Raw genomic sequence first — 12,797 nt, forward strand, 5'->3', positions numbered from 1 at the left:
CAGCAATTTTCACAAAGTTTCATCCGCGTGCAAGTTAAAAAATCCTTAATAACGACCTCTACTATAGCTCATGTGAATGGCATGATGTACATTTAAACGTTATTTCGCATCGCTAACAGCACGAGACCACTTTTATTTTTTAAACAGGCTTTTGTCACAAGCGTGTCCGTTAGTCAGAAACTTCAGTTAAGATACAAGCCCCAATCTCCGGTACCATTGTTTTTAAATACCTCATACCTTTTTGGTGTGTTTGTTACGAACAGAGATGACAAAATGTCGCAAAAAGTCTTTGCACTGCTACCAAGCAGTAACAACTTGCTAGAATTTTGTAATGAAAATACTGAATGTAAGTAGTAATAACGGAAATAAAATCCTTCAGAGTACGTTGCCTAGTGCGCTTTCTTGTGGAGAGGTGGCAGAGGCTGTGTGTGTGGCTGTGGGCCCGCTGCGCAGGCACGGGTCCTCAGTCTGTATGGCTCTCCTGGCGAGAGCCTCCGCTGTTGACTGAACAGCGCTAACTACGGCTCCTCTCACTCCCGCAAGCTTTTTCTTTCTTTCTTTTTTGTCTCTTTCGTTTGTGAAGCGTTGGGAGTAATCAGCAAGCTCACAGGACACGAACAAAAGAGACGAGAAGGGTGTAAATACTTTAAGAGCAGCTGGTTAATGATACATACTGAATATGAAGATTGCACTCATTGTTGTCCACCCCGTCTGCGTCACGAAGAGGGTAAGAGCGCAGAATTTTCCGTGTAGCGAAACTCTGTGCACATGTTTGCCCCTTTTCTGCTTTATACGCGCTCAAACTGATAATCTTGTTTGGTTGTTCTGTTGAATATACGTTAAAGGTAATATCTACTTCATCGTATATAGTGGTCAGTGAAGATTAACCCTCCAAATGTATATAATTAATTCATACCGAGCTACAGTATGGGATGCTGCTCTGCAAACGGCTGTAGACCGTCTTGAGCTAGCATAACTAGCTTCTGTTAGATGACAGTTGGTTAAATTCTACAGCTCTACAAGAAGTAATTGGATTCCTCATTTCAGCTTGGTCTGCAATAAATGTGATCGGAACTAACAGATTTTTTTTTTCGTGGTAGTTTTCCACAGCTCTAAAGTAAACCTATATCGTCGTTCGTTTCTATCATCCTCATTTCAGACAAAATTTTGTATTAAGTAATGAATAGACGTTTATGTCCCGCAGAATGATTGTCATGAGTACATGAAGATCTGTCGAAAGTGTTACTTGTCAGACTGAAATTATAGAATCCACGACTAAAATTTAATTGTGTTTAGGAGAAGTTGATATTTTACACATTAACACATTAAAGGGGAGACGTTTATGAAACACACGAACTATTTAAAAGATGCACCAGGTCCACTATTTTGAAGATACAGCAATGAAGTTTTGTACTATGCTTTACATGAAATTAACACATTTACTGTTAAGTTCCTTTGATTATATATATTTAACTTTTTATAAAATTTTAAAATTTTTCTTTCAAAAACTAATACATATACATTTTTCATAGAAACTATTCAAGAGATTTCTATAAAATGTTCTCTGTTTAATCTCTTTGCATATCGTAAGCTTCTATAATGAGAATTTTTGAGAATCTTAATAATTTTTAATCGCAGTTCTGTAAGCAGTCCTGTTTTTCTGGGGGAACGCTGGGGGATGCGTACCCCTAAACTTTTTCGTCGACAAAGTAATTTTTTTTACGATGCTGAGAACTTGGAAGAGTGCCAAAGATTTATTTCATGGACGTAATTTTTTTATTTCATTTTTTCGTGTTGGTAATTGCAATGCGAACGATAGCAGTGCAGTTTTTGGTGGAAAAAGCGATGCCATTGACTGTTCAAGCATTTCGAAGCAGTAGCCGGTATAATTTTTTTTTTAGTTCGACATGTTGATGATGTCATGGCTAAAAGCAGACGGGTGGTATCCCATGCATCAGTTATAAGTAATTTTCGCTGCATTATATCCAATGTCGGAGTACCCTCAAACTTTTTTTTAGAAAAAAAGCACTTTCTGTAAGTATAATATAAAACTCATGCAGAATTCAAAGTACTTTGTCCCATATCTCAATTTAAACTGATAATTTCAAAATTTACTCTTGAGACAGTATTTACTGTGTTTACAGAAAGAAGTATACAAAATTTCATTCATAGATTCTGAGAGGAAGGTATATAAACATTAAAAAACATAATTTTCAGGAAATGGAATTGAAAGTTCAACTTAACGTTTTTTCTTTTGTCACATCTTCAGAAGGCTCCATATTTGTACTCAGGGTCCTATTTCCCTTCAAAGTTTCTCCCCTGCTAAGCTTCTTTTCTGGTTTCTGCCTTTTTTCCTTTACTATGTCTTTAACTGTGGTTTCAGCTGCAGAAAGACGCTGTAAATCTATTTTTCTCAAGATGTTTTGAGTGAAATTTCCTATCTTGAAGCCCATTCTCTCTAATACCTTCATCCTTCCTACGTTACCATCATTAAATACAAAAACTGCATCATAAGATGCAATTCTGAGAACTGTAGCAGATAAAATGTGGTTTTAGTCGTTTCCATATGAGCGAATGTAGAGACTAATTTGGATTCTGGGTTTTGCCATGAGTACCCATTTTTAGAACTTAAGGATCGGCCAGAAAACAGATAGTGAGTTTGGCAAAATCCAGAATACAATTTTCAGGCTTCTCCTTTAATGTGGGTGTTGTTATTCCTCTGAGCCTGTAGATACTGAAGTATTGCTTCAAAAAATGGACATGGCCGGAAGGCCTAGTCACATATTTAATTATTTTTCAGGCATTTCGGATACGATGTATGAACTTATTACCCATGAGTTCCTCTAATAAACAAAAAGTATATTGGAAATGGACATTTTCGATCGATTTTATGAACGTCCCCCTTAAAATCAGTCTCTTGTCCTTACACTAAGAGGAAGTTTTAACTCTGTCTGTACGTTCGTAGAACTTTTAGGATAAACCATAATCCGTTGCAGGCACGATTGTTATAGTAATCCATTACGTGACAAAGGTTCGTACTAGTAGCTCATCCTATGTAATTTGTGCGACATGATAGTGAACATCCGGCACCTATAGTTACAAAGGCGCATCAGTACCGTCTTCAGCTTACACTTTTGATGGCAAGTTTCATTGTTAGCTGGCACTCGCGAGTAATTTTTAAGCGTGATACTACGACGAACGTTAGACTAGATGGTGTGGTCAGATTCAAGTGTAATTGCTATTCCAAGTTACTGTAAGTATTGTAATGACTACGCGCGACGTACTGTTTGCTGAATCGATCTTCAGTACACTCTGAAGTCAATTTTCGCAATTCCATATCCCATCACGTATTTCATGTAAGCCCAAACATTCTTCATAGGACAACGCATACAACATTTTCTCCGACTTAACTGCTATGTGACTCCCAGTGTTTAGAAACATGAAATATCTTCTCAATGGTGTATTTATCAACTTGAATCAAGATATCTTGGTGCATAATCTCAGAAAAACGCATCTCTTTGACTTCATTCCCTCATACAATAACTTTGTTACAGTTCTTGATGGTGTCGAATACATAAGCTTTTGTGTAGAATTGTAACTGGATAAATCATACAGTTTTATCGTTTACTGTATCACTATGTGAGCCAGCTACGTATTTTAGATTTTCTGGCGATTCAATTAAGCCGTCATTTTTTTCCTAAATGAGCATGTATGTCCGTAGATTATCTGCTAAGACATAACGAAGGTGAGAGATTTATCTCACGCTCCTATTTCGTCCATTCTCTGATAATTATTCTCCGGCGAGGGTAACCTGCTTCCTTTCTCCCTGTCAATTATTCTTTTTTGCGGACAAATAACCTACTACATTTATCACAACATCACAGTTTCTATGATGTGCGAGAGTATTAAGTCCCTAATTTGTAGAATGTTCTGTGAGAAGGACGAGAATACCTCGCTACACGCGTGACTTGACTCCTTAGAAATGAGGCCAATATGCGGACTAAAAATGAGAAAGTATTGCTAAAAAAGATGGTATGTATCAGTACAGTCTATTTTCAAGGAAGTGCGGCTGGAATTATTACTTAGCCATCAGTATGTGAACGAGTTTTTAAACAATCAATTTTTTAACAAATTCTTCACACCGAATATTAGAAAAGCTATAGGGCCGATTACTATTTTGTGTTTCTCTGATTACACATATTAGTTATAATTAATTTTCGCTACTTGACTCAGTGGAGACAGAACACTGTTTATCGTTTGGGTACCCAACTTTATAGGAATGATGTTCAGATCGTGTGCTGGACGATTTGCGTTGTTAGTGGTGTTACGTATCATGACTTGTCCTTAGGCTCCGACACGGTTGCGAAGACGTAGGGTTGAAACACAACCATCAGGGTACTTCACAGTTGCAGACAGTCAACATGGGTCTGGAATACGTGAGCAAGTCTTTACTCGTAAACCTGTTTTATCAAAACAATAGCAACAGTGTTGCAGCTCTTTGCGAGTATCGACGCATTAGGAATACAGAGAGGTTCCCTTTCGGCACCGGGGTTGGATTTGGGAATTGCTTCTGGGAGAGGTCGACAGCCAGTTGCGCTACAAATTGTTGAAGAAGTTACTGTTGCCGTGCCTGAGAGTGCTGGACGCACTGTGTGATCTTCAAGCAATGCACGAGCTGTGTCACTGCAGCTTAACATTCCACGTTCCACCGTTCGAAAAGTGCTGTGAACAGTTGTGAAGTGTTACGGTGTATTGATAATTTTTACTTTGCGGGTCGTCTGACAGCAACCGAATGAAACACTATTTTAGGGCTTACGCGTTTCGCCTTTATTTTCTGCAAGGCATCTTCAGTGGCCTGAAATATGTACTGTACATATGTTTGCTATTTAATTTACATTTTGGTCACTGTACCTATAGGTTACAAACAGTTCTGGTGGTTGGTATTTCCTATTAGGTAGTAATGTTTTGAACTGTACTTACAGGTTGCGTAGACGATTTCCTACATATTACGCTCCTGTTGCATTTTTAGTGTTGTTGTTCTTCTTGTAAATGCCAATTTGCGGTTTTTTCCCACGTTTCACAGCACTATGAACTTGACACCTGTTTCGATGCAATGTTTTGGTTTGTGCTGCCGACTGACAGATGTTATTTCCAAAGATCGAATGTTATTGCCGAACATCTGACAGTCGGCAACACAAACCAAAACATTGCATCGAAACAAGTGTCAAGTTGATAGTTCTGTGAAATGAGGGAAAAAACCGCAAATTGGCATTTACAAGAAGAACAACAACACTAAAAATGCAACAGGAGCGTAATATGTAGGAAATCGTCCACGCAACCTGTAAGTACAGTTCAAAACATTACTACCTAATAGGAAATACCAACCACCAGAACTGTTTGTAACCTATAGGTACAGTGACCAAAATGTAAATTAAATAGCAAACATATGTACATATTCCAGGCCACTAAAAATGCCTTGCAGAAAATAAAGGCGAAACGCGTATGGCACTAAAATTGTGTTTCATTCAGTTTCTGTCAGACGGCCCGCAAAGTAAAAATATCAGTATACTGTAATATTACAAGCAACTGAGGAAGTCAAGACTACAAACGTTGAAGTTGTGAAATGGTATCTAACGTGGCTTCAGGCTGTGGTGGATGCAGATGGTCGTCACACTGAGCAACGTTTGTAACCTGGACTGTAAACATGGCACGCTATTAATAGATGTTACCTTCTCATGTTGAGATTAAAATGTGTTTCTTTCAATGGTTTAGTCGTTATTTCGCTTCCACATGTCCTTACAAATGTTTCCACGTTTCATTGTCCTACGGTCATTCATGTTTCATGGGGGGTCCTCTCACGCAGCGAAAGTTTGCTTATAGCCACCCTGTACTATGGCAACAGAACAGCTGTTCAGAAGCAGATATTTTATATTTATAAGCCGTATAAATTCTAAATAAAGTGAACATTCATAACAGGAGAACCGTATGAAGCATAATATCCCAAGTTACTGATTATGACAGATCAGTATTGGTGCTGTGAGCAACAGGGTATCATTAATAGTGATTCGTAGCTGGAGTTCAGCTGAAGCATTCAGAATACTAGCACAATTCGTTAGCACTAGAGCAAGAAACGAACTAACTTACTCGAAAGAAGGCTGCAGTCGATCCCCTCTCGAAGGTTCCGTACTTAATTTTGGATTGCTTGGCGAGATCTTGAGCACTGTTTATCGGGAAGTCCATCCTTGTGACTGTAAGGAACGCTGCAAGATTTGCAGTGTACGAAGAGATCATGATGAGAGTGAAGAACCACCAGATTCCTGCTACCATCCGCGTCGAAATAGCTCTGAAATGAGACCACAGCATATGTTACTTTCGATAGTAAGAATAATGTCAAAAACATGTTCTAAATTGTCTGTTAGAACACACTCATTAAGGTCTGGTCTGCATTGTGTTAATCAATGCAATAGTACAGATGTTAGAAAGTTTAACTTTACGTTGCTTAGTGGAGCCACCAAAATTTTTTGAACTTACTTTCATTCGCAAAATTCGCATCGAGTAACTGTTAAAATTCTATTAGTTTTCATATTGGTTGCTGATGTATATACACTGAACTGATATCCTTTAGTGATTTTGTGAACCTATTCGAATCCTTAGAAGGAACTGATACTTTCGTGCTTTGGTTGTATTGTGCGGCATCTCTCCCGACATTTTTGAGTAAACGAGTGTATTGATAGAAATAAACTCCGCTGTTAAAGGGAATAATTAATTTATAACGACCTTCATATCATGGAAATTTAAAAGAACGCTAAGCTTATTTTGAATTCTTGCAGAACTTGCTTAATAAGTCAAAACAATATTTTGTTTCACTTATCTATACAACGTACCTCAAAGCTGCTCTGACATGGTAGTAAAGTATAAGATAGTCTGCTGCTATCTTCTTTATGAATTATTAAGGACTACGGAATACGAACTACTTACAGTAATATTAGTTTACAGAAATCTGTTGTCAGTTCCTATCAGGCACAAAGGAACATATGAGTGACACTGGAAAAGAAAAGCAGAGAACCTGAGGAAAATTACATAAAATATATGTGAGGTGGAAGAACTGCAGCTTCCTCTAATATTAAGTGGTGTGTGTACGTCCCGATCATATGTGGCATTTCGTGACGTCCTATTGGTAAGTTTGGAAAATAATTAAACTGATGCAACTCCCCTTTAACGCAGTATTTTCTGCTGGCGTCAGATCAAAACGAAATCCATAAAAAGGTAACGGACAACACGCACTTATCTCTACTGGTCTGAACCCTGACACTAATCATGATCGATCCATAACATTACGCAAAAAAAATGTGCTTATGGGCATATGAGAGCTCAAAGTGGAGTACAAGCTGTCAACAAAATGACCATTCTCTGGGCAACAGCAATGTTGTCTATTTTGTTGCTCCACACAAATCGTTTCCTTAGTTAATCCGTTTGACGCCATTCGTCAACGAGCACAATTTTGATATCCGTATGGGCGCCATAATAAATCGTATCTAAATGTCAGGTATTAAAACGCGAAACGCAAAAGGCAAAGACAACGTCTGCGGCACAAGCCCGTGACCAGGATATTGGCCTGACTAGAGGAAGAGGCCAGTTTGTCTTCGCCGTGGCGTCCGCAGCCTCATGGTCTAGTTTACCCGCCGGGGAGACGCGATTTTTTGGGCGGCACGGTAGCTCAGCGTGTTCGGTCAGAGGGTGTAGCTACCCTCCGTAATAAAAAACTGAGTAAACGGATCAACGAACAACCTGAACGAGTGTCATCGGACGTCCGCCACGAACAAATTCAACGAACAATATAGAACAAAATGAGATTAAAAAAAAAAAGTGACTAGCGTTGCTGCCTCTAGATCACGGGGTCCCGGGTACGATACCCGGCCGGACTGGGGAATTTCTCTGCCCGGGGACTTGGTGTTTGTGTTGTCATCATCATTCGTGACAGTGGCTAAACTGGACTGTGTAAAAAAGTTGGGGAGGAAAAAAATTGGGACTTCGTACGGGCGCTGATGACCGCGCAGACATCATCATCTTCGCCGTAGCACTAGAAGTGGGATGGTGGCAGGCCTATGGCTCCGATCGCTTTTTACCCCTGGAGAAGGTTTCCGGTCTAGTTTCATAGCAGGCTGAATCGACCTAGGGCCATCTTGGCAGGATTGTAATGAAGGAAAATCCCCGTCTCTATTCCAGATTGAATACGAGACATGTAGGGCCAGAATCTTGTGCTCTATCCAATAGACCACCACGGCTACAAAACACGAACCGAATCTTACAATATTAACAAACTAAACTGTGACAGTCTACAACTTTTAATTCGTTTTTGAGCTATTTAAAGCGTACATTTACAAATATTAAAACTGACGATAGAATATCAAGAACGCCTTAGACTTACTGTGGAGCTATATCGGATCCCTGCTGCATTATGGAGCCACAGTTGTGCCAGATAGAGTTGCTCATGGTGAGTGTATTCTCTAGCTCTTCCGATTCCGCAGAGCATGGGTGCGAAGATTTCCACTCGGACGGTGTAGCTCTGCAGAAAGATAATTGGTTTACAATTTACGAAAGAAACTAGATGACAAGAAAATTAAATCAGTGCAATCAAATAATATGTTACACATTCCCGACATATTATCGGTAGAACGGCGACCCCTGTAATACTGAAAAAGTGTATGTTTTAGTCTACAGTAGCAATGTAATTATTTTGCCGATTGGCTATGTACTTCGGTACCGCAATGCTGTCTTCGGGCCATCCGCTGGCACGAACTCGTAGCACTGGTTTCCCAACTAGGTTTGTCAAAATTGACACAGCTACTTGGGAAGCCAGTGTGACGACTGCGTGCCAGGGGATAGCCTGAAAGTGGTACAGTGTACAACCGGTAGCCAGTCGGCAAAGTAAATAAATTGCGACTACAGATTAAAATATATATTTTTCAAATAATATATTGCTCAAATAATGATATAATAGTCAATGTAATGAGGTATCTGAAAAATCTGCAAATGAATATGAAATGCGCTGGTAATATTTCAAACCGTTTGTGCACTTCATTGTAAAACAGATCGCAAAATAGTTTAAAAGCCTACATAAAACTGATTTAATGTTAAAAATGGTTTAATCACTCAGAATTTTCTCTTGAACTGTTATTTTACGGGCACTCAGAGCTTATCAATAAAATCATTGTAGGCTGATTACATGAACAAAACTCACGCTATATACCAAAATCTAGAGAAGTGTGCAAGCAGTACGTAAATCGTAAACGGGACAGTACGTCGGAAACAGCCTTGGACATTGTTTCAAGTAATACCCACGGTGGGATAAATAACACACAAAGAAACAGAATGAAATAAATCTCAAAATATTTGCACATCGATCCACATACATTCCATATCATACTTTTGCTGCCGTAAGTGTAACAGTATTTACTGTGCGACAAAAGTCAAGTGCAAAGGTGAATCACTTCTGAAATATTTCATAAATGTTCTTTGTACTCATTTACACTGCAAGAAATTTACAGATATCTTATGTTATTCCTGAAACAATCTAATAAGTAACCAAAAAATACTGAAATAAAACATAAAAAGACATTTTGGGTGAAATTAAGGATCTGATTCGTTTTTTCTTTGCAGCAGTGAAAGTAATCAAAAATTCGAATCTCAAAGGTTATCTGAAACCTAATAGTATTGACTTCGACTCCTGAAACTAATTCAGTTTACTTACTTCTGCCCGGCCGTTGGTGGCCGAGCGGTTCTAGGCGCTTCAGTCTGGAACCGCGCGACCGCTACGGTCGCATGTTCGAATCCTGCCTCGGGCATGGATGTGTGTGATGTCCTTAGGTTAGTTAGATTTAAGTAGTTCTAAGTTCTAGGGGACTGATGACCTCAGATGTTAAGTCCCATAGTGCTCAGAGCCATTTTTGAACTTATTTCTGCTCCTAAATTTATACCAAATTTATACACTGTATTATGGCTGCTTGAACAAGGACAGATTAAATGGTCCGACATTTAATGACTGGACTTTTCTAGTAAATTTATCTGTGAGTCAACGTGAATTTTACCATTTGCAGTTCTTTATAGTGGGTAAATACCACCTTCATTGGGGCTAACCCTAGTAGAGGAGTAAACCAATGGCCTTAATCACATATTACTACTAGGAACGTACATTTCTCAGGGTTGCATGATGTAATACGTCCGACTTCTCCTGCAGAAAGAATTAATCCTGTTAGTAGCCGTTATTGTTACTTAAAACCGTACTGGCATGCGGTTGGTACACTGTCTCTTACAGTTACGTTCGTGCTACCTTCAGTAAAGTAGCAGGACATACCTCGCGGAATAATAATAATAATGATAATAATAATAAGTTTAACTGTTCAAAGCTCTAACTGTGCTAGATAAAGACTTGTCACTGCATGCTCTGTTGGCAGTGTTGTCAATAAAACATGTTTCTAGCATACTTACAGTATTCCCTTCCACCGTAGTCATCCCTGACAATTATCAACTCAAAGCAGAAATACGAAGCGACCAATAAGCGTTTCTGAAGATAAACGGCACTGAAACACGATATTTGCGCGTAAGAGGCACTGCACGTTATGTGGTGGCAAGCAAATCGGAACTGTCGAGTCGTTTATTTCACCTGGAGAACCTTATCATATTTAACAGTTAAAAAGAATTCCAAACAGAGACATGATCAAACAAGGAGCAGCGTCTCACACGTCTACCAGTGTGTGTGACAGCGGGGAAGATTAATTCATGTCAGGCGTGAGGCTGTCTGTGATTTCGGTCTAGTAAGACCGGCTAGAATCACTTTCTGAGACTTCCGCACACAATCTACCTAAGAGAGTGATTGGAACGCGAACAGGAATAAACTCAGAGATAAAGGAACACTAAAAGAAGAAAACGGCTGCAATATTGGCAGCTTTACGGGGCAGATTTACATCGACGAAATGTAGACACAACGCAACAGTGCTTCAAACTGAAACAACAGACACTTGGAACAATTACATTTTTATTTTATTTAATTGTTGAGTGTCATTTCTCTTTTACATAGCTGATAATGTGAGTCAAAAACTCCTTTCTTCCAGGAGTGCTAGTTCTGCAAGGTATGCAGGAGAGCTTCTGCGAAGTTTGGAAAGCTCGAGACGAGGTACTGGAGGAATTAAAGCTGTGAGGACGGGGCGTGAGTCGTGCTTGGGTAGCTGAGTTGGTAGAGCACTTGCCCGCGAATGGCAAAGGTCCCAAGTTCGAGTCTCGGTCCGGCACACAGTTTTGATCTGCCAGAAAGTTTCAACTCATTATTTATTATCTAACTAGGAAAAAAGTTTTGTTGAACTCCTTTCTGAACCACTGGCAGTTGTATTGTTGGGTGATAAAGGTCATTCTTTCCTGTAGTGTTGTAGGAATGGATATGACTGTTTTTCTCAAATTGTGATGGATTATTTGTGACGAATTTCATTAGCGAATGTATGTATTATGACGGTGCAGTTAAAACTCCTTGAAAAGGTACCTACATGATGATCGCGTGTGAATATCATATATTATTCTTACTGCTCGCTTTTGTACAATCAATACTTTTTTTATAAGTGTTGAGTTATTCTAGAAAATTATTCCATAAGACATTACTGAGTGTAAATAAGTCAAAAGTCAACGGGTAAAAGCCTTAATAAATGGTACAGTGTTACGTACCCTCGGCCATGCACTTTACAGTAATCCGCATGAGTACAGATGTAGATGTAGAAAATGTATCAGGAGGTTGATTGATTCGTTTCCAAGGCTAGCAGTTATCGAAGAGCGAATGTAGCTTAATTTAATTGTTTGAGAAGCTCAGTAATAAGCTTCTTTTATTTCAAGTTTTCCATCAATGTGTTCAACAAAACTTTGGAGCAGTCTACCCTGTTTACTATTAGCAGACCTCTATCATTCTTTTTTAGGAGACCAGGCGTATTATCTTAAATGACCTGCATATCAGTAAGTTACTAAACTCTAACCTTCGTTTCTGAAGAAATAAATGGTATCATAGGTAATAGTTTTTCGCGGAAACTCTAGAAGTACGTAACAACCAGTTTCGTTGCTAGCTGCACTGACAGTGTGAAGGTACCTTCCCATATGAGTTGCCCCTAAAGAAATATCTACGTTGTGAAAGTGTGCACACGAGAGTATAAATTAGTTAGCTGGAAACATTCGACATGCTATAAATACAGTTGCTGCAAATTATTTTATAATTTGCAACAAATGAGAAATAAGTTAATATTAATTATTTTAACTGACTTTTCACAAAAATTAATTTAACTATCTGAATTCCTCTATTAAATTTCCTTCGATTTTGAAGCAGAGAGAAATGATTGTAATCTAATTAGACTTATTGTGTGGATCGATTATTATTATTAAGCTTACCGTGCTAGTAGAAACAGCATCACAGACACTCCGAGGAAAGCTGTAGCCACGTAGATCCAGACATCGATGGTGAACGGCTCCAGAAATGAAAACATATTTCTTTGCGGTCTCTCTGACTTTGTATACAGTATGCTGATTCCTGTCGAATGACAATAGAATATCAACATTTTTTTCTATTATTTTTTAAAATCTTCTGCTCGATTATATCATCAGATAATTTTGATGTACGGTAAAGTTGAATAGATTTTTTTAACAAATTTCTGATTTGTAGTATTGAAACTAAATGCTGACTTTTGATAATATCTCATTAAAGTGAAATCAATTCTGAATGATGGTAAAACATGCACTGCAAGGAAGATTAGTCTATCTGAATGTAC

At 38.6% G+C, this 12,797-nt stretch overlaps 1 protein-coding gene across 1 annotated transcript in view; it reads right to left on the reverse strand.

The window, feature by feature from the left end:
- The window catches only part of LOC126249404 (glutamate receptor ionotropic, kainate 2-like), a 376,144-nt gene that overhangs the window by 95,785 nt on the left and 267,562 nt on the right, over window positions 1–12,797 (reverse strand). Inside the window, exons 11-13 of the mRNA XM_049951058.1 lie at window positions 12,421–12,559; window positions 8,429–8,566; window positions 6,145–6,343 (exon numbers count right to left, since the gene is read on the reverse strand). Coding sequence (XP_049807015.1) covers window positions 6,145–6,343; window positions 8,429–8,566; window positions 12,421–12,559 — 476 coding nt within the window. The remainder of the gene's footprint in view (window positions 1–6,144; window positions 6,344–8,428; window positions 8,567–12,420; window positions 12,560–12,797) is intronic.

Source organism: Schistocerca nitens, chromosome 3, assembly GCF_023898315.1.
Source record: "Schistocerca nitens isolate TAMUIC-IGC-003100 chromosome 3, iqSchNite1.1, whole genome shotgun sequence".
NCBI classification, from domain to species: domain Eukaryota; kingdom Metazoa; phylum Arthropoda; class Insecta; order Orthoptera; family Acrididae; genus Schistocerca; species Schistocerca nitens.